The sequence below is a fragment of the Tetrao urogallus genome, assembly GCF_951394365.1.
Source record: "Tetrao urogallus genome assembly, chromosome: 24".
Lineage (NCBI taxonomy): Eukaryota > Metazoa > Chordata > Aves > Galliformes > Phasianidae > Tetrao > Tetrao urogallus.
Window position 1 is genome coordinate 2774255 of NC_136837.1, and position 26945 is coordinate 2801199.

The following is a 26945-nucleotide window of genomic DNA, read 5'->3' on the forward strand; positions in this document are numbered from 1 at the left end:
CGCTGGGTGGGTGTGCAGATGGTGCAGCACTGTGGTACCCGAGGGTGGATGTGAAAGAAGGTGAGGATTTGGGAGGGCCCTGGAGAGGGAGCACAGTGTACCTACGGAGACACGGGGCTGTGCAGGATGCACATCAGTGCACACGCTGAGCTGTGTCACAGCTGCTCAGGTACCTCGGTGGTGTGTGCAGCATGGCGAAGTCGGTGACGATGGAACGGTGGTGTGCCAGGGTTTGATTTCCAGCTAAAGAGTGCCAGGCTTTGATGGAAGTGCCATAACAGCAGTGTAACACTGAGGAGCTGCCTGTCGTCTCCCCTGTGCTGGCAGAAGAGAAGCCAAAGCTAAATGAGCCGTGGCAGCAGCATGGCCCTTCCTGTCCTCAGGGACTTGAGTTTGGGCACTGGACTCTCGGGGACATGGCTCTGCCGCTTTGCACAGTGGCCCTGTGGTGCTGTGGAGCTCAGCAGCTCTGTCCCCAATGAAAATCCCCAGCCCTGCAGTGATGTGGGGGAGCTCTGCTGACTGCACTGCCCGACTGCTTTGTACTCCAGCAGCCAGCCTGTACTGTGGGGGAAGCAGATGCCCCGCCATGCCCAGCAGCACCAAGCAGGGGTCATGCTGTGCTGGTGGGCAGGCAGGGAACAAAGCAGTGCTGGCAGCATGGTGCTCCCCAAACTGGGGCTTCGTGAGCCTGTTCTGCAGCTCATGAGGCTCTGTGCGTGCAGTGGGGTGGGGAGGGAAAGAATTTGGCTTTGGAGCAAGCTGCTGCATCCCATTTAAAAAGCGGCCATCTGTTTTCACACGCCCAACAGAAGGCGGCGGGTGCAGGGAGGGATGCGGGAGGCTGCAGTTTGGCACAAAGCACGTGTGCCTTTCTCCTGGTGGGCAGATAAGGTCTCTTCTTGCACAGGGCTCTGCCCCCTCCTGTGCCTGCTGGGCTTGCTGGGCCGCTTTGTGCATCTCGGTGCACAGGGTTCAGTGATGGTTCTGCTTTTGTGTGAGCTATGGGGTGGCCCCATGGGGACAGGGATGCTCTCTGCCCACTGACACTCCCTCTGCTCCTTTCCACGCAGGCGATCCATGAATGAGATTGTGTGCCTGTCAGCACCCTCAGCACACGGCCTGGGGCCCGTCCACGTCTCCGTGAGCGTTGACCGTGCTCAGCTCGAGCAGACGCTGCTGTTTGAATACATTGATGACCCCAAAGTGCAGAACATTGAGCCTGAGTGGAGCATCGCCAGGTAATGCAGCTCAGGGGAACTCACCTGCCCTGTGCCATTGGGAATGCACGTACCACTCATGTCCTGCATCTCTCAATGCCAAACGTCTGCAACATTTGCACTGACCAAAAGTCAGATCTGAAGTTATTTAAGTAGTTGTCATTTACCTTGACAATTACAGCCATAGCAGCCTACACCTGGATTGTGGGAGCACGAATAAAGCCCCAAGATTGCTTCCATCTGCTGAAGGAGTGCACAGTTGCTCATTAAAGCCTCCTTTTCGTGGCTGTGGAATAAAATAAAACCAGCAATCACGAAGAAATGGGAAAGCTGATGCTAATCAGAACGTAGTAGTTGTCCAGCATCAACTGGTGGGAGCTGCATGGGACTGGGATGCTGCGATGTTCAAATCCTGGGCTGTCCTCATCCCCTGGTATTGCTGCAGTGGCTGTGCTCAGGTTCATTTCAAATTCCAATCATTTCTCAAAGTTGGCCATGGAGGAAATAAGTACCTCTCAGCAGCTCTGTTGCTCTGAGCCCACATTCAAGCTCACTTCTCGTTTTGGGTTGGATGGGTGTCAGAATGGCAAACTGACAGCGTCAACCAAACAGCACAACTCTGCTGTGGAGGTGCTGGAGGTTTTGGTGAATTTGGGCTGTGCAGCTGCAATTGACACATGAAAGGAGCAGCCAGGAGTGGAAGACACTTTGTGTGCGTGCTGCTCAGCAGTTCCCTCCCCACGCGCCATTCATCGCCCGCTGCCGCGCGCCTTGGAAGCGCCGCTGTGTAAATCATTAAACGCCGTGACTAATTTATTGTTCTTCACGTTTAGTCTCGGCTCAGTTGGTTTCTTTAGTCCCGTTTCTCATCCTGCTGCCTTGAAGGGCTCCTCCATGGGAGAGGGCACAGCTGTGAGGAGAAAAGCTGGCTCACGTGGGCACCGCTGCCCTGCGACTCGAGATGGGCTGGGAGTCCCTGGGGTGCCAACTTTGAGAGAGCAGCGAGCATCCCTGTGGCCAAACGCTGGCTTCCCCTTCACCAGGCAACTAACGAGGGCTCTCTGGTTCCCTGCAGTGGGCACACGCCTCTGACCATCACTGGCTCCAACCTGGACATCATCCAAGAGCCGCGCATCCGCGTCAAGCACAACGGCAGGGAGTCCATCAATGTGAGTAGCTGTGGGCAACGTCCCATCTGACACTGTCACTGGAACCTGTGCTTTCTGCTTGGCAAAGGCTACTTGGGAGTCTGCCCTATGCTTAGCCCCACTCTTAGCAGCAAGACGTGGAGGCAGGAGTCACGACACACAGAAATTTCCTTGCACCTAGCTCAGCTCTGCTTGGTGATGCAGGGATCTGACCCCATCATCCCAACTGCTTCCCCTCCTGGCACATGGTGCTCCCAGTGTTTGGGGGAAGCTGGGTGTTATTTTTCACGCCTCCGTCTCAGCTAGCACCAGCCAAGGCCTCTATTTAAACCATTTGTTCCACCCTTCATAAACTGCTGTGGAAAGCAATGTTCTTGTATGTTACAAATACAAATTGCACCTCCAGTACACTTGGAAATTATTTTGATCAAGTAAAACTGAAAAATACTGTTTCTATGCAGTGATCTTTCTGAACCTGCATTATCTTGGAAAGGGCAAGGCTGTTAGCAGCAGTTTCCCATCCCCTCTCTCCCTTCCCCCCAAAGACCTTTTCATTCTGAGCTCTTTTTAAAAACATCTCATTTTGCTGTTAGCGCTTACAGTGTTACGAAAATAATTCTGAAGGCACAAAATTGAGTGAAATCTTCCACTTACGGCTGGCCCCTTGCTGCTCTGTAAGGCAGCAGCTCCTACTGCGGGGCTGGGGGGAGCCGGGGGTGTCTGCAGCCCCCAGGAGGTGACCTCCGTGCTGCCCCAGCCCCATGCTGTCAGGGGATGGCCCGTCTCAATCTCTAACATCAGAGAGATGCCTCTAATCACCAATTTGCAGCAGAGGCCAGGTGTTCATTATAGGTCTGTTTCAAAGCTAGTGCTGCCAGCAAGGGTGCAGCTGGGAAGGAAAGAAAGAAAAAAGACCAAGTGGTTCAGTGTACAATCTTCCACCTTTCTTCAAACATTCTCATTGTGAAGCTCTCTCTGTCTCTGCTCCAGCACCTTTGTGCTGGCTGCACGGGAAGCAAATCTTCCCAAACGATGGGTGTAAGGTGTTGAGCCTTGATTAAATACCTCCAGCAGAGCTGGAATCCGCCAGAGCTTTCAGAGAGTACTTAGGGTCCCGGAGCATCGCTGTGCAGGTCGGAACCCCCCAGCACGGGGCAGTTCCCCAGCACCACTCAGAGTCCCATCCACAGGTGTGTGTGGTGCTGAATGCCACAGCACTGAGCTGCCTTGCACCTGCCCTGGCCCCCGAGCCCCGGCCCACCATGGATGCCGTCGAGCGACCCGATGAGTTTGGCTTCATCTTCAACAACGTGCAGTCCCTGCGGGTCTACAATGACACCAAGTTCATCTACTACCCCAACCCCACCTTTGAGCCTCTGAGCTCCAGTGGGATGCTGGAGCAGAAGCCGGGGTCACCCATCATCCTGAAGGTAAGGGGACCTCTGCTCATCCCATGGGATGGGATCGGTGCTGGGATGGGGTTGGAAGCTCCTCAAACCCAGCAGAGCCAAATGCACTTTGGTGTTTCACATCTGTGTGTACCCTATGGCTCTCACCAGCAGAGCTCAGTGAGAGAAAACCCACATGCATGCCATGTGGTGGCATCACAGAATGGTTGAGGTTGGAAGGGACCCCTTGGGATCATTTAGTCCAACCCGTCTGCTTCAAGCAGTTTCCCTAGAGCACATTGCCCAGGATCGCATCCGGGTGAGTTTTGAGTATCTCCAGAGACGGAGACTCTGCCACCTCTCTGGGCAACCTGCTCCAGTGCTCTGTCGGTCTCACTAAAGCCATTAAAGGTTTTTCATGCAGTGGCCATGCAGAAATCTCTAGAAGCATGCAAAGCTTCCACTCAGGAGGGCCCAGAAAGCAATGAGTGGGGGAGGAGTTCTGTCCCTGTTTGGAGACCAGGATACACGAAGAGGAGCCCCATCGTTTGTGCCAGCAGGGAGTGGGAATGAAAAGCAGGGAAACGCACCGCATCCTTGTACAGTCTTCTCCACCTCTATTGCCAGGGCAAAAACCTGTGCCCGCCTGCTTCTGGAGGAGCCAAACTCAACTACACAGTGCTGGTTGGAGAGACGCCCTGCACCGTCACCGTGTCTGAAACACAGCTGCTGTGTGAGCCACCGACCCTCAGCGGGCAGCACAAAGTGACGGTAGGCACCGACCGCTGCCATCAGAGCCCCTTCCTCCTCCTCCTTCCTGACCTGCTCAGAGCTGAGTGCAATTTCTTGTCCAAAGACTGCAGGATTTTAGATCTTTATGGCTGTCTAATTGAAAGCTTAAAATATTGATGAGGATTAGCGTGGTGAAACTTCTTATTGCCTCCTTGAGACTCGCTGCCCACTGTCAAAGCCTTCCAAAAAGAATAAATATTGAGGGCATTCAGCCCCAGACTCCAGCCTTTCCCTGGTAAGATGAGCTGTAGTGTGCTGTGTTCCCCTCCTGTAGAGCTGGAAGGGATTTTAGCAGTCCTTGTAGCCAGATCTGCTTTGCCAAGTGGGTGGCAGGAGGATTTGGCTTTTCCTGAGGCAGAAGGAGCCAGGAGGTCTGGACTGCTCATCAGGATGCTTTGCTTTGGTTTTGGGCACTGCTGCTCTCCCCAGACTGAGCACTCAGTTGTAAAAGCGCTCGAGCAAAGCCCAATGAGGTTGCAATTGTGATTTATTTCTCTTTAAGTTCAGCATCCAAAAACTATTCAGTTATCCCTGTGGCTCGCAGAAGCACAGCTCACATCTGTGGCCTGGGCACATCCAAGAGAACCTGGCCCCTCTGTGCGCCCCCCCCCCCCCTGCTCCTCTTCCCCCCTCTCTCTCCATTTGCTCTGGTTACTTGTCAGGGAAATTGTCAGTGGGTCACAAACGTTCACAGGTTACAAAAGGGAGTTGAAAGCTATAAACTGAAAGTCAAATGGAGCCATCAGATAATACGAACAAAGCCCAGATAGTGAAGGGCTGGCACATTTATCATGGCTTGAAGCCTCGCTGTGCTGCGCTCTTTGTTTCTGGAGGCAATTGGTGCTGCTGCAGCCGCAGCCGTGCTGTGCATCCACCATAGAAATGTACAAGACATCTGTGCTGCCTGCCCTGCATTTGGGCAGGCCCAAAGAAGCTGCTGCTTACCTCCCTGGTGCTTTGCAGGTGCGTGTCGGCGGCATCATCTTCTCCCCCGGTTCGGTGAGCATCACCTCTGACAGCCTGCTGACCCTGCCAGCCATCGTCAGCATCGCGGCCGGCGGCAGCCTGCTCCTCATCATCGTCATCATCGTGCTCATCGCCTACAAGCGCAAGTCCCGAGAGAACGACCTGACCCTCAAGAGGCTGCAGATGCAGATGGACAACCTGGAGTCCCGAGTGGCACTGGAGTGCAAAGAGGGTCAGTATCCCATCACCCCAAACCTGGACGCTGGTCCTTCCTCCTCCCATCAAGCCATTCCTCCTTCTCTCTGGGGACTGATTCCTCTTTGGGCACTGGGACCCCTGCTTTAGTCCCCCCTGCGGCCATTCCAGCAGTCCTCACCAAAGCCATCCCCGTTGCCCAACATTGGCAATAGGGCACGTGCTCCCACAGGGAAACAGTAATGAGAGCAAGTGGCAGACACGGCCTCTGCCTGCCTAATGTGCAGAGAATAGGATTAGAGCTTGATCCTGCTTAAGCAGCATGCCTCGATCGTGTGGTGAGGGCTGCAGCAGCCCCAGGGTGCCCCGCACAACGTGTTCCCTTCTCTAATGGCTTTTTAGGGCTCCAGAAAAGGCACAGAATGAGATGGAGAGTGGGGAAGGGTCACAGAATCACAGAATTGTAGGGGTTGGAAGGGACCTCCAGAGATCATCGAGTCCAACCCCCCTGCCAAAGCAGGTTCCCTACAGCAGGTCGCACAGGTCGGCATCCAGGCAGGTCTTGAACATCTCCAGAGAAGGAGACTCCACCACCTCCCTGGGCAGCCTGTTCCAGTGCTCCGTCACCTCACTGTAAAGGTCAGGCTGCAGAGAAACTGTGTGTTCTGGAAAGGAGCTTAAGTTAAACCAAAGTAAAGAAAAGTAGCTGCAAATGTTATAGTTTGAGCTCTGTCCCAATCAACAGCTGATTAGGATTAGTTCAGCTGATTTTAAAAGGGTAACCTTGAAAGGCAAAGGATGAGATGTGTTCTGGAGATGCCATTCACTTTGGTATGGGCGCACCCTGGCTCGGGGGCAGAGACCTTCCTGAGCCAAAGGTTTCTGCTTTGTAGAATGAGCACAGGGCCACAAATACCACCCTGACATCCACACTGAAGTTCTGTTCTGAGAGGAAGAAGAATTCCTCCCTAGGCCTGCACAGGCGCTTTCTGCTTGGATTTGATCTGCATCAGATTTGATTATTTTGGCAACCGTTGGTAGGAGAAGAAAGGAGAATAAGGGAGGCACCAGGTTATGAAAAGAGATCCTCATCTCTATCTGCAGCCTTTTTAAGAGTGTTTTAGGTGCACAGACACAGTTGTGAACTGCGTACAAATTCATAAGCATCTTTTGTTCCTGGCATCTGTTCTCTGCAGTGTGCTCGCTCCCAGCAAGGGTGAGGGTCTGCATGAGCTCCGTGCAGGCTCTGCTCTGCACCCGCTGCTACATGCTCTCTGAGCCCGTGTTGCATTGCATTTCTCCTTTTTCTTTTCTTCCCAAACAGCTTTTGCAGAGCTGCAGACAGACATCAATGAGTTAACCAGTGACCTGGACCGTTCTGGCATCCCATACCTCGACTATCGGACGTATGCCATGAGGGTCCTCTTCCCTGGCATTGAGGATCACCCCGTTCTGCGGGAGCTGGAGGTAACGGGTGGGCAGTGATCTCCTCCCCCAGCCCTGTTAGGAACCATGGGGCCAGCAGGATGAACCCCGAGCTCATTGTAGCCAAGAGCTTGGTGTTATATCTTCATCACACACTGCTTGGTTCCTCTCGTCCAGTTTGGATACTGGTTTGGGTATTGCTCTAGACCAGCAGCAAATGATGCTGGATGAATTCCTGGTGTCCTTTTAGATGCTCCTCAGCCCAAGAATCCTCCTGCTGCTGTTCCATGGCGTGCCCACAGGAGGGCAAGCACAGTGCCTGGGCATGGGCTGCCTCTGGCTGTGCTGTCAGTGAGTGCCCTCGTTCCTCTCAGGGCTTTACTGAGGTCCCACTGCTCTGTGCACTCATGCAAGGGCTCTTCAGTACTCATCCACTAAATCTGGCTCCTTCCCAAGGGGCCACCGTTTGCTGCCTTTGGACTCATATCTCCATGCCCTGAGTTTCCCAGTCCCACCCATTGTTGCTGCTGCCATCGCCATATAAGCTCTAGCAAATGAATATGAATGCTTCATATTTGTTTTTTTCCGCATGAAAAATAGAACTGCAGAAGTGATAAATGTGTTGCCAATTACACAGTTGCTTGATTATGTAACATCAGTAAAACCAATACATAATTCTCCAAGATGTTTGGTAAAGAGCGGCTTAACGCCGCTCATCCATTTGTAATGAATTACTTGAGTCTGGAACTGGTTGAAAGGCTCAGTTTTTTACACTTGCCCCATAGTAAAGCAATAATCAAAACTGGTGTTTAATTTACTTTTAAGTGTGCCACTTTTTTTGTGGAGAACAAGCAAAATTACTCATTGTTTGTAGGGCTGTTGGCATTAGAGTGTAACCCAGGGCAGTGGGGAAGTGCCCCAGTGGGTGTCCCATGGGGTGGGACAGCAGCATCACCCCTTTGTTATCACCCCACTCTTCATCACTTCTGGGCAGTGCCGTGGGTCCCATCAGCTTGGTCTGAAACCAAAGGTTCCTGCGCACGCGGTGCCTTCCAGTCCTCTCCCCTCCTGATGGCTGCTCTCTGCCACAGGTCCAAGGGAACGGGCAGCAGAGCGTGGAGAAAGCCCTGAAGCTCTTCGCTCAGCTGATCAACAACAAAGTCTTCCTGCTGACCTTCATCCGCACGCTGGAGCTGCAGCGCAGCTTCTCCATGCGCGACCGCGGCAACGTGGCCTCGCTCATCATGACGGGGCTGCAGGGCCGGCTGGAATACGCCACCGATGTGCTGAAGCAGCTGCTGTCCGACCTCATCGAGAAGAACCTGGAGAACAAGAACCACCCCAAGCTGCTGCTGCGCAGGTAGCGGGAGGGCAGGCGCTGCCGTGTGCCGTGTGCTCTCTTGGTGATGGTTAAAAGCCAGGTGGGAAAACGAAGCCGTTGGGTTGGCAGTGCCTGAGGAGCCAGCAGGGAAGGGCAGGATGCTCATCCAGACCCCGCTTGTGTCGTCAGCTGCTGCTGTCCCATGTCTCATTGAGTGCTGCCCGTGGTGCCCCGCTGGCACCTTGCAGCCGAGGGAAATGGGATGATTTTCACAGCCCCAGGAAAAAAGCAGGGATTCCTCCAACCATCGTGAATATACTTGACAGGAAATTGCTTTAAGTCTGGCTGTGTTTGCAGAGGCAATAACTCATCTCGGGAAAGGAAGCCATCTTAATTTCCCCCGTGGTTTGGTGCGTCGCTGGGAAGGCACCTTCTCCCCAGCCATCCCTGGTGGCTCTTTGCAGTGCTCCAGAAATACAGGGATGGCACTAGGGGTCGTTCCCTCCCCTCCCACCCATCCCCAGATGGGAGAGAGCACTGCGCTGGCAGCAGGATGGCTCTGCTCACAGCCACTTCTTGTGGGTTAGCTCTGAGAACTCTCCTCCTAAACCCGCGCCTGGCACAGGGAAACCAAATGAATGCAGAAAGCCAAAATTTGCTTTTAATTTGCGTCTTCTCGCCCTGCTCCTTAATCATCAGCAAACAGCCACAAAGCAAGGCACTGCGTGCTTTTATTTCTTGCCCTCTCTCGTGGCAGTCATTGCCAATCAGTGCTCAGTTCTCCCTCTCTTTCTTCTTCGTTTTTCCCCTCTCGCTTTCCTCCACTGTGACCCCTCATGGGAGACAGCAAAAAAGTTGACATTAAATCAAATGGCAGCTCTGGTTCCTGGCACAGACAGCAGGCAGCAGCTGAGAGACCCAGATACAGCAGGGAAAATGAGTAGAATACATATTGATTTTGGGGTTCTCTGGGCTCTTTTTGTTTAGCTTTGCTTGCTTCCCAGTGCCAGAGCAGGGCACCAGAGCCATCCCACAAGCACCCAGCTGGATCTGTAGCTTGCTAGCAGTGCTAATCCGCACCCTGGCCAATTATTAGTCTAGTATTCTATTAACAAAGTGGTTTATTAAATCAGTATTCGTCCCGAATGCGTGATTTTCGCTCTGTGTTTTAATCCTTTTCTTGGCTACGTCACTGCCTCTGCATTTGGTGTGGCTCGTGGCTGGCTGGCACAGCAGCGTGCTGCTGGTGCTCCTCCTTAATTGGGCAGTGGCAGTGATTTAAACAGGCGAGCAGTGCGCGTGTCAGTTTGCAGGATGAGTTTTTAGGCAGTTAATCAATTCAGGCTGGAATTCTTTGGGGATCTGCAGACATTTTCGCAAATTCCTGGCAGATGTTGTGATCCTAAGAGATGATAGATAACGTAACCCCGGGTCTTTTTTTGCAGACTGGTGTCAGTTTTTGTTTGTTGAAATCTGTGGCTCCTTTTTTGCACTTGATCTGTCTGACTTTGTGATCAAACCCTGTTGGCTTTTTTTTCTTCATTAAATGCCAGCATCCCCAAACACGCTGGGTGCTGTATAAATACATACCAAGATGCAGTCCCTCATTCAAGTCAGCAGAGCAGTCAGGGAAGAGCAGGGAAAATGGGTCAGGAGCAGGATGGGACCCACAGAGCTCTGCTGTACCTGCTGCAGTGCTGCACCAGCGCCAGGCTGCTGGGCACAGGATGTTGGAGGCACAGTGTCCCTATCCCAGGAAAAGAAACAGGATCCTGCAGAGCCAGCATTAAAAACTATCATTAGGAGCTATTGTATTGAAATTAAAGATAATCTTGGGCACAATGTGGGGAGAGGACGCTGGGTGGGACCGGGGATAAAGCTGCAATTTTCCTGCCATTGTCACTCTGCTGTCCCTGATTGCCAGCCCAGTGCAAATCCCAGTGATTTACAGCGCCAGGCTGTAATTTGCACCACGTGCACAGAGCTGAGTGTCCCCAGGCTCCCTGTTCCCTGTCAGGGCTCTGATGGGCTGTCAGCTGGGGATGAGCTGCCTGCATCGTGCTGCCTGCATGCACTGGGAGCTGTGCTGAGCAGGATGCTCCTCTCCTCCTGTCTCTGGCCATTCCCGTTTCCTGAGGTTGGTTTGTGCGAGGATTTGGTTTTGTTGGTAATGTGCCTCTCCTCCTCCTGGCTTTCCTAGGACAGAGTCGGTGGCTGAGAAGATGCTGACGAATTGGTTTGCTTTCCTCCTCCACAAATTTCTCAAGGTAAGGAGGGATGGAGTGGAGCACAGCTGCTTTGCTCTCCCACCTGCATGGGGCAAATCTGAGCTTGAAAACAGTCTCATGCAGTCAAGTTTCTGTTGCTTTCCTTGAGTACTGCTGAAAGGCTCTCTTATGAAAAGGTTTTCTGCTCTTCTGTTTAACTTTCCCTGGCTTTGGCTGCACCAAGTATCACCCAGCTGTGTCCTCTGGAGTACTCCAGGCTGTGCCCTCTGAAGGGCTCACACCTCTTTGAGCACCTCCATGCCTGCGCTTCCATAGTTTGGCAATTTAATTTTGGTTTTGGAAGCCCCCTCAGAGTTTACTTCATCAGAGCGAACAATGAGATCAAGATCTCAGATTCCCATTTTACAGCCCTGTAGATTCAGTAGAGCTTTACCAAGCCAAGCACAACAGCCATCAAGCAGCAGTTTTGGCTGTGCTCTGCCGGAGCTGCTGGGGGCTGAGCCCGATTGCACATATGCTAATGATTAAGGCAACGGGGCTGTGCCTCTGCTGCAATTAATCATGTGCAAGATGTCTTTGTGGGCCAGCAGCCCTGATGTAGCTGCACTTCACCCCTGGGTTGATTTCGCCGCTGGTCTCCTTGTGCAGGAATGTGCTGGAGAGCCACTCTTCATGCTGTACTGTGCCATCAAGCAGCAGATGGAGAAGGGCCCAATTGATGCCATCACGGGGGAAGCCCGCTATTCACTCAGCGAGGACAAGCTGATCCGGCAGCAGATTGAGTACAAGACCCTGGTGAGTGAATGCTGGGGGAAAGAGCTGGATTGCTGCTGTCCTCCCTGTTGGGCATGAGCCATGCTGACCTTCAGGCCCGCTATGGGAGCACTGCCATGAGCACTGCTGTTGGCAGTGCAGTAAAGTCCAATCAGGAGTGTCCCTGGCTGGTAGCTTGGGGTTGTGCCCAACTCGTAGGTACCAATATCCTATTTGGTCCACTGTCCTTCCTCTAACAAGGGAAAATCAACATATGAGGACTCCTATCTTAATTGTTTATATAGATATGTGCAGCTGCAATGAGGTAAATATAGATGCAGGGTTTTACCATGAGGGCTGCTTCTTGTGCAGACGCTTATTCTAATAAGGTCGTTAAGGTTGGAAAATGCCACTAAGGCCATCCAACCATCAATCCATCAGCACTGAACTATGTTCCTGTTGTTCTGCTTCTGTGTGGAGCCATTAAGGGAATGGTGTGCTTCTCCTTTCTTCCCAGATCTTGAACTGTGTGAATCCAGACAACGAGAACAGTCCAGAGATCCCTGTGAAGGTGCTGAACTGCGATACCATCACCCAGGTCAAAGAGAAAATCCTTGATGCGGTGTACAAGAACGTCCCCTATTCCCAGCGACCGAGAGCTGTTGACATGGATTTGGGTAGGGGCTTGGTGCTTTCTCTGGGTGTCCCTTTTTACCTGTTGAGCATTTCTGTGGGCTCTTTGGGTTAGCCAAGCAGATGAGCCCATGGCTGTCCCCGCTCTGAGCAATGCATCCATCGCTTCTGCCTTACAGAGTGGCGGCAGGGCCGCATCGCACGCGTGGTGCTGCAGGATGAAGACATCACCACCAAGATTGAAGGCGACTGGAAGCGACTGAACACCTTGCTGCACTACCAGGTGAGAGCAGGCCTGGGTAGGCAGCTCCCAGAAGGCTGCCGTGATGAAGGAACAGAAAGGCAGAAATTTAATTTCCAGGCAGACGGAGAGGTCACGTTTGCATGAGAAACCTGAGTGGTTCAATGTGCTTCTGCATTAGACAGGAAAGCAAGCTTGACATGGATCTTAAAGAACCTAGCAGGGTTGAAAATTGGCTAAATTAAAGCTGCTATCTGTGCTTGTGAGACCGAGCAAGGGGAGGGCTGAGCCTGTAGGGCTGCAGATGGGCACAGAACGGAGGGCAGCAGGGAAAAGAGAGGGGATTCTGCCTTCCAAATCCCAGAGCCTTCCAAGTCAGCTCACAGGAGTCCTGCTACCAGCACCGTATAAACCAATCCTTGAACCTGAAGGTTTGTGCATCCAGCTTACCATGGGAGATGAATTCTGTTGTGTTTCACATCGGCTCCACCTGTCATTTGCAAGGGATTATCCAGCATGCAGGGAAGCAGTGAGGTTTTGTGATCTTTAGAAGTCAACTGAGGAAGTCACCAGTGAAACTTATGTTCTGATGTGAGCTGGGTGCTAAGGGAGGGACCGTCTTCATTTTGGTGCCTGTGGGAAACCCGAGCCATAAGTTTGGCCTTAAAATAAACAAAATCCTGACAGCACTCACAGCACCGCAGCTATTCCTGCCACTTGAGTGTCAGCTTTGCTCTGGAACAAAGTGGAAGTTTGCTGCCAAGTACCTAAATAGGCAGCAGTCACACATGGCTCTGGCCACAGCTCCGTGCAGCCCGAATGGAGCTGTTTCAGCCATGAAACAAAGCCAAGTTCTCTGCACTGCAACAGGAATCTCGCCGAGGCAGAGCTTTTGCCAAAAACAAACAGCAGCGATTTTTATTATTTTTTTTTTTTCCTTTTGGTATTTCTACCATTTTATCCTTTTTTATGTTGTTTTTTTTTTTTTTTTCTGTTCCAGTAATAAATGTTTTTATTAGGTATCAGAAATACAGATGCTCCAGGGCTGCACAGTAAAACAAACATGTTGGGCAAAGGCACTGCTTAGAAGGGGGTATAAAATCAGTGCTGCCTCCGGCTCTGCTCTTTGGTTGCTTAAGCCAGGATTGTTGGGGGGCAGAAAATGCATGGCACAGAGCATGGAGAGCTGCAGGGCAGCAGGGAAGGGCGAGTGGCATACAGCACATCTGTGCTTTGAGCTGCAGGAGGGGGATGGAGGTTGTTGCTGGCTTCTGGAGGACTGGAGAGATGATTTCTAGATTTATATACATCCATATTTCATTTTCTACATGTTTAGGCTGGTAAAAAAAAAAAGCCAAAACAACCCACCATATATCTGCCTCAATTGGCAAAATGTGCTCTTCGTGGGATGCAAAAGCTGGGTTGGATTTAAAAGGGCATTTTCACCCTCTGTAATATTTTTGAACCACTTTATAGAATTATATAGAGAGCTGTAGGCCTGCTGCTTATTTCTTCATTTTTATAATAGGCGTATGGGTTAAATAGGTGTAGTGCTTTGCTGAAGTCTCTGGAGCTTTTGAACCACGTTGTATTACCTTTATGCAGTGTCCTTTTGGTTTGTGACATTAAACCTCATGGGAGAATCCCGCCCTGTGTGGCTCTACTGAAGAAAAATGAAACCCTGAATTGAATATTGAATGATTTACAGTGGCTCGTGCAGGGTTAACTAGGAGGCAGCAGAGCATGAGTACCTGTCAGGTACCAAGAGCCTGGAAGGGCTGAGAGATTAGAAAACTGCTTTAAATGACAAATTAGAAGCAGAGAGGGAAGGAGCATCAGAAATGAGGATACGGCCGTGGGGCTGCATCTCGCTGGGAGGTGGCACAGAGGTGGCAGCCCAGCTCCATCTTTCCTCTCCTGAAGGCATATTGTGCAGCAGGTTTCCAGCTGGGGGAAGGAAGAATCAGAATATTTCTGAAGCTGGGTTTAACGGCAGCGTGGCAGCAGTAGAATGAGGTGGGAAAGGAGCTTGTGTTCCTTATGACACTGCTCTGTAGGTCAGCGTTTTTGGCTGAGCCATTGCACCCTGGGTTCAGTCAGTGGCAGTGCTCAGGGCATGGGGACCTATGCTGTCCCCACCCCGGGCTGCATCCCAGTGCTCAGCTTCCGAGGTGGAGCTGAGCTGAAGTGGCAGCTAATGACACCCCTGGATAATAATATGGCCACTGATTGTTCCTTCCATTGACTTAATAAATTGGATGGAGTGAGGCAGTAGCAGCGGAGGAAATGAGAAAGGTGTTGGGAGTGTTTTGCTCAGAAATATCTCGCTTCTGTGCTGTGGAACACAAGTGGCTGTTATTTCCACTCTCGTTAGCAATAATAACAACACCCATTTGCCTGAAACTTCATCATAATGCACAGCAGGGCCGTGGTGCAGGAGCTGTGCTGCAGGCAGCGCTGGGTGCAGAGATTCCCACGAGACCCACAGGTCCTTAATTAACAGAAATGTGTTAAGAAACACCCAGTGGCTGTTGGATTTATAGGGAGGATAAAATTAAACATGGCTACTAAAGTCTGCCATAACCAAACCTTGTTAGCATTAATGTTCATTTATGGTTGGACTTCCCAGCATTTAATTCCCTCTCTGGAGCAGCAGAGGGATGGACGATTTAATACCCCTGAAAGATGGCTGTGTGACACTCTGGGCTGTAAATCAAACTTCTAAAGTTCATAAAAATTGTTAAAATAAAAAATGGTTTAATAGGAATGTTTTATGGCCCGTAACATTATCACGGCTGCTTTATTCCCTCTGCATTGTTACTTTAATTGGATCACAACAATTCTTGAGATTCTCATTTTTGTTGCATAAAACGCAATCTTAAATCAGAATGACCAAAGCAATCTTCAATCTGTCCCTTGATTTATCACTGCTTTCCTTTGATCTCTGCTCCTAAGGGTCTGACCCAGCATGGGGCTCAGCACCAGAAGCCCAGGGCTGCCAGCAAGACCTTTCTCCTTCACCCAAGGAACCCAGCGTTGTGCCATCAGCTCTGTGCCAACCTGAGCATTTCTGTTGTCTGCACTGCCTGGCTCACCTCTTCTCTCTCCCTTCCCCAGGTGTCAGACCGCTCCGTTGTGGCTCTTGTCCCCAAGCAGACTTCCTCCTACAACATCCCTGCCTCCGCCAGCATCTCCCGCACGTCCATCAGCAGATACGGTGAGGAGCAGAGCTGCTTTAAACAAGGATGTGTCCTGGTGGGTGTAGGGGCTGCCTTGGCCTGAAAGAATCAGGTGCAAAAAAAAGCAGCAGCTTGCCCCAAAGAACTGCAGCACTCTGTCAGAAGGAAACTGCATTTGTGTGCCAAACAGAAAAAATGTGCTTGGCTGCTGGCTTTTTGCAAAGGCTTTTCCATCTGTGAGCAGGACAGCAGAAAGGAGCGGAGAGTTTGGAGCTAGATGATCTTTTAAGGTACCTTCCAACCTCAGCCATTCTATGAGTCTACGAATCTGAGAGGGGAAAAGGAAGCACCATCATGAGCAGCCCATGGGAATGTGGGTCTGGGGAAGGCCCTGGGAATGGCTTTTGGCTCAGAGGGTGCTGCACCTAGAGCCATAGAGTCATTAAGGTTGGTAAAGACCTCTGAGATCACCAAGTCCAGCCATCAACCACAGCACCTTTCTGCAAGGAGAGCAGACTGTGTTCTCCTTGTAAGCAGGGCTGCAGGGGAGGGAAAAAATAACAATTCCTTCATCTATTCTTCCTGTAAGTGGAGGATCCTGACATCTCAGCTAATGGGTCAGAAATGGTAACAGCAGTGTGAACTCGATGCGCTAGCATTCGCGCTCCTGGGAATTGGCCATTTGCATAATGGCACGGTTAAGGCACTTTGCAGATGGTCCCTAAAGACTCCACGCTCTGAATAAATGAGTCTGCTAGGTGCCAGGTGTGCATTTATAGCGCTAAATCCACAATGATGGTAATAATATATTTTCATAAAAGGCAGCGGTGGCAAAATCTCTAGCACGCTGATCTCTCATTATCTTGCACTGTGCAGAGCGTTGTGCAGAAGAGGGGGCTCCTGGCAAACCCGTCTCCCTGTCCTGGTTATAGCTCCCCAAACAATTTATTCTCTCAAACTGGGCATCCTTGTTGCAGGAAAGCCCTCAGTCAGGCTTTCTGGTCCAGAACGTTTCTGCTGGGCAGCACAACACAACTGCAGCCCACTGCTTTGGCTCTGCAGGGGATGGGAAAACCAAAGCCAGGTCACACCACCACAGGAGTCCTCAGGGCTCATCGATCTCTGCCACGTGAAAAAGCCTCTGTGAGCCACCAGTGTGAATTATCATTCCTCCCATTAAGATTAATACTTCTAATTGCGCCGACAGAATTTAAATGAGATACTTATTTACTTTCCCCATTATATATCAGTACAGAGCTACGCTTAAAAATAGAATTACTAGATGCTTCCTTAGCCGTCCCCCTGTCTGTCTCCTTAATTATATCAGTTGGAGTACTCATTTATCTAAGCCCTAATCAGGGATGAAAATCTAGCTAGTTTTGTAATGAGCTGCACACTTCCCCTGGCTGATTTATGATTGATCTCCTTCCTCTTGCTGGGAAGGGCAAGCAGCAAACTGAAGGCTCAGCTTAGGAGAACACACGAGGTTCCCACAGAACAAAGGAATTCAGTGAGAGTACAAAAATGAGCAGTGCATGACTCACGTTGGCCTCGCCGAGTTGTTAGCACCTTGTCTTGGCTCACAGAGGATGGTGTCCAGGGTAGCACATCGCTTGGGAAGTTCCACGTCCCTCATCCCTTCTTGGTCTCCGTGCCAGTAGGGTAGATCCCATTGCCTCTGCTCCTTGCTTCTATGAGGCTCTGTGATCAGAGTCCAGCTCCGGTTGCTCTAAGAAAGCCTCAGGAAGAAGAACCTTTTCTTCTGCACTTACTAGGTACAAAATACTGGTATTGGGAGCAGATGGTGTTGCTTGCATGAGCTGGGATCATGGGGCATCGTCCCTCACGGAGCTGTTGTGTTGCAGGTAAGGGATGAAAATGCAGGGGGAGAAGCCTCACATCTGGGTGCAGAAGGAGAAAGCTTCAGGCTGGGGGACTCTGTGCTTGGTGAAGACCAGCATGTGCTTTGTTTATAAGTGCACGGCCTATTTTGGCAAATTTCATTTTGTACGGTATTGCATTGCACTGCCCTGCAAAAACAAATCAGAGCAGATGATTCTGGCATTAACGAGAGCAGTGCCATCCCCGAGCAGAGGCAGGCAGATGGAAGGAGGCATTACACTGAGCGTGCTCTCTCCTCTCACACTCAGATTCCACCTTCCGTTACACTGGCAGCCCTGACAGCCTGCGCTCCCGAGCCCCCATGATCACCCCAGACCTGGAGAGTGGTGTCAAAGTGTGGCACCTGGTGAAAAACCACGACCATGGTGACCAGAAGGAGGGGGACCGGGGCAGCAAGATGGTGTCCGAGATCTACCTGACAAGGCTGCTGGCTACAAAGGTAAATGGTGTGCTAAGCTTGCCTGGGAGATGCCCAAGAAGGGATGTCCATGTGGTCACTGGGGATCCTCAGCCCCCTGCCATGCCCTGGGGGTTCATTTCCATAGAACCATTGAGTTGCTTGGATGGGAAGGGACCTCAAACATCACCCAGTTCCAGCCTTCAGATTTACCCCTGAGCTTATGAATGCTTCCCCCTTATCAGCAGTGCAAGCCCAGTTTCTAAACTGAGCTGTTTAAATAGCTGTTTGCCCAGAGAGGCTGTGGATGCCCTGTCCTTGGAGGTATTCAGGGCCAGGTTGGATGGGGCCCTGGGCAGCCTGGTCTGGTATTAAATGGGGAGGTTGGTGGCCCTGCCTATGGCAGGGGGTTGGAGATTCGTGATCCTTAAGGTTCCTTCCAGCCCCGGCCATTCTGTGAAATAACAATAAAGCAAATTAACCAAGCTCGCTTTCCTTTCAGTGGTATAAAAACCCCATACATATGCTTTACTGTAGGATACAGGCAAGCCCCCAAAATTGGACTACTTATGCAACAGCAGTTTCTAACATCAATCCCAAATTAGCAACCACCAAGCAGGCATATCCCAAAATATCCCCCACAAAAAAAAAAGAAAAAAAAAAGAAAAAAAAGCCATCCCAAAAAACAAAAGCTGCCATGCTGCTCCCATCAGGGCACGCTGCAGAAGTTTGTGGATGACCTCTTTGAGACGCTGTTCAGCACGGTGCACCGCGGCAGCGCGCTCCCCTTGGCCATCAAGTACATGTTTGACTTCCTGGACGAGCAGGCAGATAAGCACGGCATCCACGACACAGATGTACGGCACACCTGGAAGAGCAATTGGTAAGATGTGGCTGTTGTGGTGGGGGGAAAAATTGATGGCAGAGCTGTCAGAAGGGCCGGAGCAACACGGCGCTGTAGCCCCAGTGTATAAATGCAGCACGGAGCCATGCAGACCCCTTCACAGCACTGCTGTCCCACACAGATGGGGCTCTGGGTGCCAATCCTGAGCTTAGCCTTCCCCAAACAATGGAGCTATTACAGCTCTGCTCTTCTGTTATTTTAGGATTAAAAGCTCTGTGGGTTGGAAATCTACCTCTGCAAGAGAGGGGAAGAAAAAAAAAGCCCACAACAAATGGCTGTTCCCTGAAGACTTTGTGCATTCCCCCAAGTCCCGCATGGCTTTAAAAGCCTCTAATCACCACGTCTGCAAAAGCTGCATTCCCTGCTAAGGCAGTGGGGAGCAAAAAAACAATTTATTGAAAGCATCAGAAGGAGTTATTAGGATAAAAACGTTTGAATCGCAAATAGAGATGAGTCTTCTTGAAGCAGTGACAAGGAAAGCACCGTGGGGTGGGGGTTTCTGTGCTGGCACCGCTGGGGGCTCTGACCCACATGTGGGCTCTGACCCTGCTGGGCGCTGATAGCTGCAGGGTTGCTGGGGAATGGAGCAGAGGGGAAATGGAGCAGAGCAGCAATGCCAGAATTTTTCTGGAGGAGGGAGAGAGGCGTAGGCTGCTGGAGGAGGTCAGAGCAGAAGGAGCTGCAGGACAGAGCTGATGCGATGGAGGGGAGGGCATGGGCACTGCAGAGTGCAGCTGAGCTGCTGGCCCGTGGTGCAGCAAGAGTTAAGGCTGCAGCCCCCCGTGCATAGCTGGATGGAGAGAGCCAAGACTTGAAAGGTAATAGAAGGCAGCAGCTGCTTTTTTGATCCTGCTGTACAGCCAAAGAAAAAAGGAATAATAATTCCCCTTTGATTGTGAAGGCCTTGGGATCTGGGGACAAAGCCGATGATGGGCACAGTGGTGACCACACTGCCCCAGGCTCAGCCCCACTCCTCGGCCACCACAGAGGGAACGCACAGCACAGGAAGGATCTGTTCAGGCTTTTCTTAACATCCAGTTTTGTTTCTTGGTTTCCCTGCAGCCTCCCTCTCCGCTTCTGGGTGAACGTGATCAAAAACCCGCAGTTTGTCTTTGACATCCACAAAGGCAGCATCACGGATGCCTGCCTCTCAGTTGTGGCTCAGACCTTCATGGACTCATGCTCCACCTCCGAGCACCGCCTGGGCAAGGATTCCCCATCCAACAAGCTGCTGTACGCCAAGGACATCCCCAGTTACAAGAGCTGGGTGGAGAGGTAGGAGCTGGGCAGAGAGGTTGGAGTCATAGCATCCCAGTGATAAGATCCCAAGCAGAAGAGGGGGTATTTTGTCCTCCCTGCTCCTCACCGAGCCTTTGGTCCCTGCAGGTATTATGCAGACATTGCCAAGCTGCCAGCCATCAGCGACCAGGACATGAATGCATACCTGGCTGAGCAGTCACGTCTGCATTCAGCTGAGTTCAACATGCTGAGTGCACTCAACGAGATCTATTCCTACGTCAGCAAATACAGCGAGGAGGTGGGTGCCCTTGGGGAGGGGACATAGGGACATTCCCCTCATTGCAGCATGGCTGTAGCTTGTATGGCTGCTGCCCACATCTGCTCTGTTTGTGCGCAGTGAGGCTCAGGTCTTGCTCTGTAGCATTTGTCCCAGGAGAAACGATAGCTGAAATATTGGGTGAGCAACTCCATTCCTCAGCCTTGGCACAAGTGCATCTCGCTCCTAAATGCAGTAAAAAAATCCTCGTGACCCAGTGAAACTCCCCTTGAATGTCCCTGTCCTTTGGGAACAGCATAGTACAAGTCCCTGGTGCATTGGTGCTCACTCCTGTTTGCACAGAATTCCTGGCAGCCTGAGCTCATTTAATGAATGCTTCACTTGAAACCAAGTTCTCACCATCTGTTCCACCCCTTCATTTCAGTGCAAGAAGAACCTATTTTGCAATTATGTCCATTAAAAGGAAGGGTTTTGTCATTTAATTGCATGTATGCATTTGTGATACAGTACTGTATCATTTTTCCAATTAGATTTTAAAATCCCATAACTTTCATGCTAAATGAGACGAGGAATGTGGAGCCCGAGGTACAGGGCTCTGCACTGAGCAGCCCAGCAAGCAGAGGAGCACGGCTGGCTGCTCACTGCACTGCTTCACCATTTGTTACTGAAGAATTATATTCCAGTACAGAACTATCAGAGTGAGACTGAGGGATTTATGATCAGTGGGGAACCTCAGAAGCTACACATCCTAAGGAAGTGTTGGCCATACTGCTCCATCCCAATTTCTCTTGCTGTCAACTACTCCTGAGGAAACACGGGGCATTTTGGTACTCTGGGAATGTTCCTCTGCCATCCTGGGGCCATGATCTATCTGGTGTTTTTCACTGGCTCTTTCTGCCCCTTGAAGCACATCAGTGCTCCATGTTACTCACGCCTTCCTACCCTGCAGTCCTGTCCACCCTCTGCTCTCTCACTGATTCCTTTCTCTTTTTTCTTTCTGTGTCAGCTCATTGGGGCTTTGGAGCAGGACGAACAGGCACGGAGGCAGCGTCTGGCATACAAAGTAGAGCAACTCATTGGTGCCATGTCCATCGAGAGCTGAAGGAAGGCTGCAGTGCGCACGGACAGCGAGGGGCAAGAGCATGGCACGGATGCCTGGGGATTCAGAGGGAGAACAAGCAGAAAGGCACTGCACACCCCAACAACCACCCTCATCAAGGGGAGCAGGGATGGCCCAGGGCCTGGCTGCGCTCAAAATCACATGGGATCTGGTTTGAAAAGGCAGGAAGATCAAGAGACAAAGCACCGCAATCAGCGTTAACTCAAGGTGGATCGCTTCTGGTATTCATGGAAAGGTAGAACCTGCAACGGCTGGATGTGTCCATGGCTGCTGCTTCGCATGAAAATCGTCTGATGTATATTAGGAAATAAAACTTTATTTAAAGGTGTTTTTGGGAAAAAAAAAAAAAAAAAAAAAAAAAAAAGGAAAAAAAAATAGAATCACAAGCCACAGAGATTACCTTGGCAGCCAGGTTCGGTCCTGATCCCATCCTCGCCATGCCCTGAGGATGTGCTCAGGCATCTGCAAATGGTCTGTTACACCAACTGGAAAGTCTGGAACACAGCAGTCTTGTTGGGATCTTACAAAAAATATGAGCACAAGTTTGCACCACACCTGTCCACACAAGCAAGATAGCAGCTTAGCCAGAAATAGTTCATTGGCTGAGTAACCCGTAGGCACTAGAAGGAAATTGTTGTGAATTGCAAAACCATCCAATCATCCAACTTGTCTTGAAATCCAGCTTTATCTATGTATTTATACAGTGTCTATATATATATATATATATATATATTTTAAATCTCATTTACTGTTGAACGCAGAAGGATCCTGTTGAAGCGCGGTGCTCTTGCAGCCATGGCAGGAGGAGAGCGGAGCTGTCTGTGGTTTTTGCAGTAAAACCAACCCCAAACCCAATGTTTACAGTGAGCAATACTTGAAATGCCGAGCTGTGGCAAGATGCTGTTTATTATTCTCTGTTTGACTTCGGACCAGAGAAGCACGGGATCGTAGGTGATGTCACCCACAGGGCAGGCCCATAGCTTTCATTTCCGTGAAGGAAGGGAAAGAAATCTCTGCTCTAGACAAGGGAAACCCCTAGGCAGCGCTGTCAGTGCCAGCTGCTGTCCGTGTGTCTGTCCAAGCGTCTTGTCCTTACCTTCCGTTCTTCGCTGGCCCAGTGGCACGTCTTCTTGTGGCCAGGCAGATGTCTGTGAGTGTTATTTCTTTAAAAGACACCAAAGCTTATGTGTCCCTTTGTAGAGTGCCAGGATGGGAAGGAGCGCTGTAAATATTCCCCTCTGTAATAAATGCTGATATCCGCGCAGGCTGCGACAGGGAGGACAGGGCCGTTGGACCTGATGGGGGGGGAGAGGCATCAACCATGGGAGCTGACAGCAGCAGAGTCCCTCCTCAGACTGCTTCTTCCCAGATGCCAAGGAGAAGCACGCTGGATGTTTGGGATATTTGAGCACGATGCTGTGGAGCTGCACCCTAAGTCACCAGGTGGGGTGGTCTGGACCTCAGTCTGCTGCGTGCAGCAAAAGAGAAGCAATTTCTGTAAGCACCAGGAGCGAGGTGGCTCTTGTTGAGAGGATGAGGTCCCAGGGCCAGCAGGAGGAGCTGACACGCATCCAAACATCTCAGGAAACTCAGTGTTTAACGACCCTTTGCTGAAAGCCATGCTGAGCCCACTTGCTTCTGTGCATTTTTCTGGGTCAGTTGGTAGTGTGGAGGAAGACCTGGTGGTCAGCCTCGTGCAGCACGGTCTGAGTTGTGTGATGGGAGGCTCTGAGATGGGAGAGCTGTGCAGAGAGAGGCGTAGGAAGGATGTATGTTGTTGTAGTCATTGCTTTGAGTATTCATGTTCAGACTGTTCGCCAAATCCTTATGGTACTCTGGAACACTCAAAATGGTTTTCAAACACTTCTGAATATTAATCTAAATAGTTACTTCTGTGGGACTGATAAAATATGACTATACCCAAAGCAAAGACCTGGATGCTGCTGGCTGTGCTGCCATGCAGCCTGCATTTTGCTTACTGCCCATCTCTCCATGAGGCTTTTGCACAGCCAGGTCCCTGTCTCCTTGGCCAAGCTGCGTGGAGCTGAGGAGAACAGGGAAACCAAGAGGAGCTCATTGCAGAACAGTGGGGTACTGAGGTCTGAGTGGTTTCCACGGAAGACAGCAGGAATAGCTCTTCATCCATCACCGGGGAGGCATCAGGAGGATGGCATAGAAGCAGCACGGTGCTGACTGGAAGGAGTGGTCTGTAGATAAACCACCGAGCATCTACTTGTGATGGTAGCCATGAATTATGGATCTTCATGGTCAGTTGCATGGGATGAAGCAACATATCCCCTCGGGGCAAAGAACTTGTAATCTATTGCCCTGCTTGCATCCGACTCTTTGGTTACTCTTTGGAGAGGAAACTGAAAAGCTCCAAGGGGCATTTCCTCTGCATTGCAGCAAATGGACTCAAGGTTTGGTCAGGAGGGGCAGTGACTTTGCCTTAGATGAAATGATTTCACCTCTCTCTCGTGGCCCCTTCCTCCTGCGGGGCTGTTGGTGTTGTGGTTCTCCAGTTCACTTCGTTTCAGGTATTTTGACATCAAAGTGGGAGACGTCACTTTCTGGAATCTCTCTGCCTGGTGTCAATGCTTAAATAATTCCATTTAATCTTCTGCTCATGTACTATCAAAGCACCCACTCCAAGGGGGAGCAAGGTGCTAATCAAATGCTTCTCCACCTTGAAAGCCTTTATTAAAAGCCCATATACCAGAGTCTAACTTACAGGCAAGCTCGTCTCTGCAGGAGCCCTGCTGTGGAATACCCAGCACCGTGCAGAGGTGCAGTCCCCTCTGTGCCATAAGGGATGGATTTATGCTTAAAGGAGGGCAGGACACATCAAAACAGCTGGGTTGCTGTGGACTCCCTGGGGCCTTCAGCGGGGATGGGACACACGGTGCTGGGACACGTGGGGTTGGCAGGCGCAGCTGCCCGGCGCGGAGCCACCAGAGACCTCCATCACAGCAGTGCCTTCAACACTCTGTCTTAAAAATGGCCCGGTCCTGTAGAAATTACCCACCCTGCCTTGAAATGGACCTCACCAAAAACATCGTAACGTACCCAGCAGTTTGGGTGAGCACATGGAAGCCAATAGCAAGAGGACGTAATGCTCTCTGTTTGTGTTCTGTGTGATGCTGACCTCAGTGCAAGTCCTTGCTGTCGGTCCAAGGCTCAGAGCACTGAGCTGCCCACTGCTCCAGTGCGATCCTGGGATGCTCCAGTGCCTCCAGCCCTCACCCAGCCCTACTCCTGCTTGCTGGTCTCTCTCCACTCCATTCCCAGTGCTCAGCTCAAAATGGACCGAGTGGAGCAAGAGAGGGCATCGTGAGAACTCATGAGTGGCCGTACCTTGGAGAAAAGAAAAAAGTGTTTGGGGATGGTTAAGTAATTGATATCAAAGATGCGTTAAAATGCCACAAAATTTGCCATCCAGTTTGGGAATGGCATTCGTGCCACAGTTTGTGAACCGTTGAGGCAGGGAGCTGCTGCCCTGCCTGTGGATGCGTGCTGGGTGAGCTGGGAGAGCCATGGATGTGTCCTTGGTGAGAGCCCCGCTTCGCCCCTGTGCTGTCCTGCTCTCACATAGGCAGGACTTTATTTTAACTGGACATTGGATGGGAAAATAATGAGATTAAGGATGTTGGTGTACGCCGTGAAGAAGATGCGTTCTGGATCCGCTGGGCTGAGTAAAACTGAACGCACGATTTCGGTGTGGTTTGGGTTTAGAGGGGAAGAGGATGGAAGTCCTCAGAGGGATTTTCTCCTCGTGGAAGGCGCTGCTCAAAGCACATGGCACCATGGGTTGGCACAGGGTGGCACAGGGTGGCAGGTGTTGTGGCCATGCTGTGGGCACGGCAGTGTCTGTGTGCTTGTTCTTGTCCCCGTGTCACCCCCTTCTCCTTCTTCCTTTCTAAAAGTGGAATATAATAATGACAAAACGTGTGTTCCTGCAGCGAGTATCAGATCTGCAGGGTCCATCCGTCGCATGGACAGTGCCCCAAACTCTGGGCCTCCAAAGGGGAGGGAACACACAGGTACTAAAACTTCTGGGATCCCCAGAAACGAGGCCCCATAATGTCATAGAATGTAGAGGTATCAATCGTGGAACAGATTTTTATTTTTTTCTGCCCCGCTCCTTACAGCAAATGATGCCATTTCTAGGGGTTGTGTGTTGGCAGGAATAACGAATGGATTTGTATCCGTACCCATTCCACCTTATTGTTCTCTGGTTCCTCCCCCCCCGTTATACTTGACACACTGGAGTTCTGTATTATATTTTTTGTTTAAGATGATTGTCTGTTTGTTTGGTTTATTTTTTTTGTTGTTGTTTTTATAAGTGCTGTGGAAAAAGAAAAAAAAAATGTAAGAAAGTTTAAGTATTTAAAAATGTTCCAAGGAAAAAGGGGGTTTTGTTATTATTCTAATATATTATTGTGTACCTATTGTAAATATGAAACACTCCTATTTTGCAAGCCAAGGACTCACTTTGTACTGTTGTTATATATAAATAAAGTTTACTGGTTAAAAAAACAACAACAAAAAGCACTTCGTGAGTGGGTTCTTCTGTTCTGCCGTGTGGTGTGCAGCTGTTCTGCCTTTGCAGCAGGAAATACTTGGCTGTGATGAGGTGAGAATGCTCTTTGGGTGCAGGTGGGCACACGGGGGTCGGTGGGACCGAGTTGTGTCCGTGGTGAAGGGACAAAGGGGAGGGGGCTGCAGCTTTCTTTGGCCCCTCTTTCTGCTTTTTCAGATCCTCCGCTGCAGGGTTGCGGTGCTTTGCTCCATGTCTTCAGGAAGTGCTGGATGTCATCCTGAAGGCAGCAGAAGGTCCCTCCTCCAGGCAGCTTTCTTTGCATGGGACAGAGAATGCAGGATCCGGATCGGCAGCGCTCAGTGGTGGGAAGGAGCACGCAAATGGTGTTTGCCAATCGATCAGGTGGGCCCTTCATTTCTTTCCCCATTGAGACGATCGGTCCTCACGGTAAAACGCGTTTGCTTTCATTTCATAAATTCAAGCTAACGTTTGAGCAAATGCTGAGAGGCGTCTGCTGAGTGGTAGGAATCAGCAAGTGACTTCTCCAGCAGCTGTCTGTCAACTTTAATGACCAATATGGTTGCAATTACAGCAATGAACTTTCTCTAACAGCCCCAAATTACTCCGGATGATGGTAAGTGACAGAAAAACAGAGACCCTTAAGGAAAGACTGAAAAAGAAACACGGGGATCTCAAACGAGAGGTCTCACCGCTTCTTCTGAAGGGTCTTGGTTTCTTCTTTTTAAACGAGGTAATTGAAAGGATAAATCCAAGGCAGGAGGCGGCTCGCAGCAGGGAGCTCCGTGCTGCCCCGAGATGTGGTTTTATTCAGCCACTTGACACCGAGTCCGCTTGTTTTAGTGCAGTGCTAATAGGCTGATGGGAAGCTCTTCCTATTTGAAGCTAATGCAAATATGTCAGGGAGACAGCCTGCTCCTCAGGCAGGTCATTTCATCTTATTTTCTTCACATTGAGAGCAAAGCTTGACACGAATGCTAGGAAGCAGCTGGGCCGCATCCTGCTTGCTGCCTGCCACCTGAACCAGCAGAGCTCAGCCTTTTGCAGATCCATTCCATG

The 26945-nt window shown here is 50.7% G+C and overlaps 1 protein-coding gene across 1 annotated transcript in view; it reads left to right on the forward strand.

The window, feature by feature from the left end:
* PLXNA2 (plexin A2) overlaps window positions 1-21310 on the forward strand; it is a gene marked incomplete at both ends in the record, with an annotated part of 86308 nt that extends 64998 nt beyond the window's left edge. The window contains 17 exons of the mRNA XM_079546544.1: window positions 1074-1241; window positions 2296-2389; window positions 3559-3798; window positions 4384-4527; window positions 5512-5746; window positions 7034-7176; window positions 8226-8494; window positions 10656-10722; window positions 11332-11478; window positions 11954-12113; window positions 12249-12352; window positions 15428-15527; window positions 17640-17830; window positions 18502-18671; window positions 19755-19967; window positions 20079-20229; window positions 21215-21310. Of these exons, the coding sequence (XP_079402670.1) occupies window positions 1074-1241; window positions 2296-2389; window positions 3559-3798; window positions 4384-4527; window positions 5512-5746; window positions 7034-7176; window positions 8226-8494; window positions 10656-10722; window positions 11332-11478; window positions 11954-12113; window positions 12249-12352; window positions 15428-15527; window positions 17640-17830; window positions 18502-18671; window positions 19755-19967; window positions 20079-20229; window positions 21215-21310 (2692 nt within the window). The remainder of the gene's footprint in view (window positions 1-1073; window positions 1242-2295; window positions 2390-3558; window positions 3799-4383; window positions 4528-5511; window positions 5747-7033; window positions 7177-8225; window positions 8495-10655; window positions 10723-11331; window positions 11479-11953; window positions 12114-12248; window positions 12353-15427; window positions 15528-17639; window positions 17831-18501; window positions 18672-19754; window positions 19968-20078; window positions 20230-21214) is intronic.
* Between the last annotated feature and the right edge of the window lie 5635 nt (window positions 21311-26945).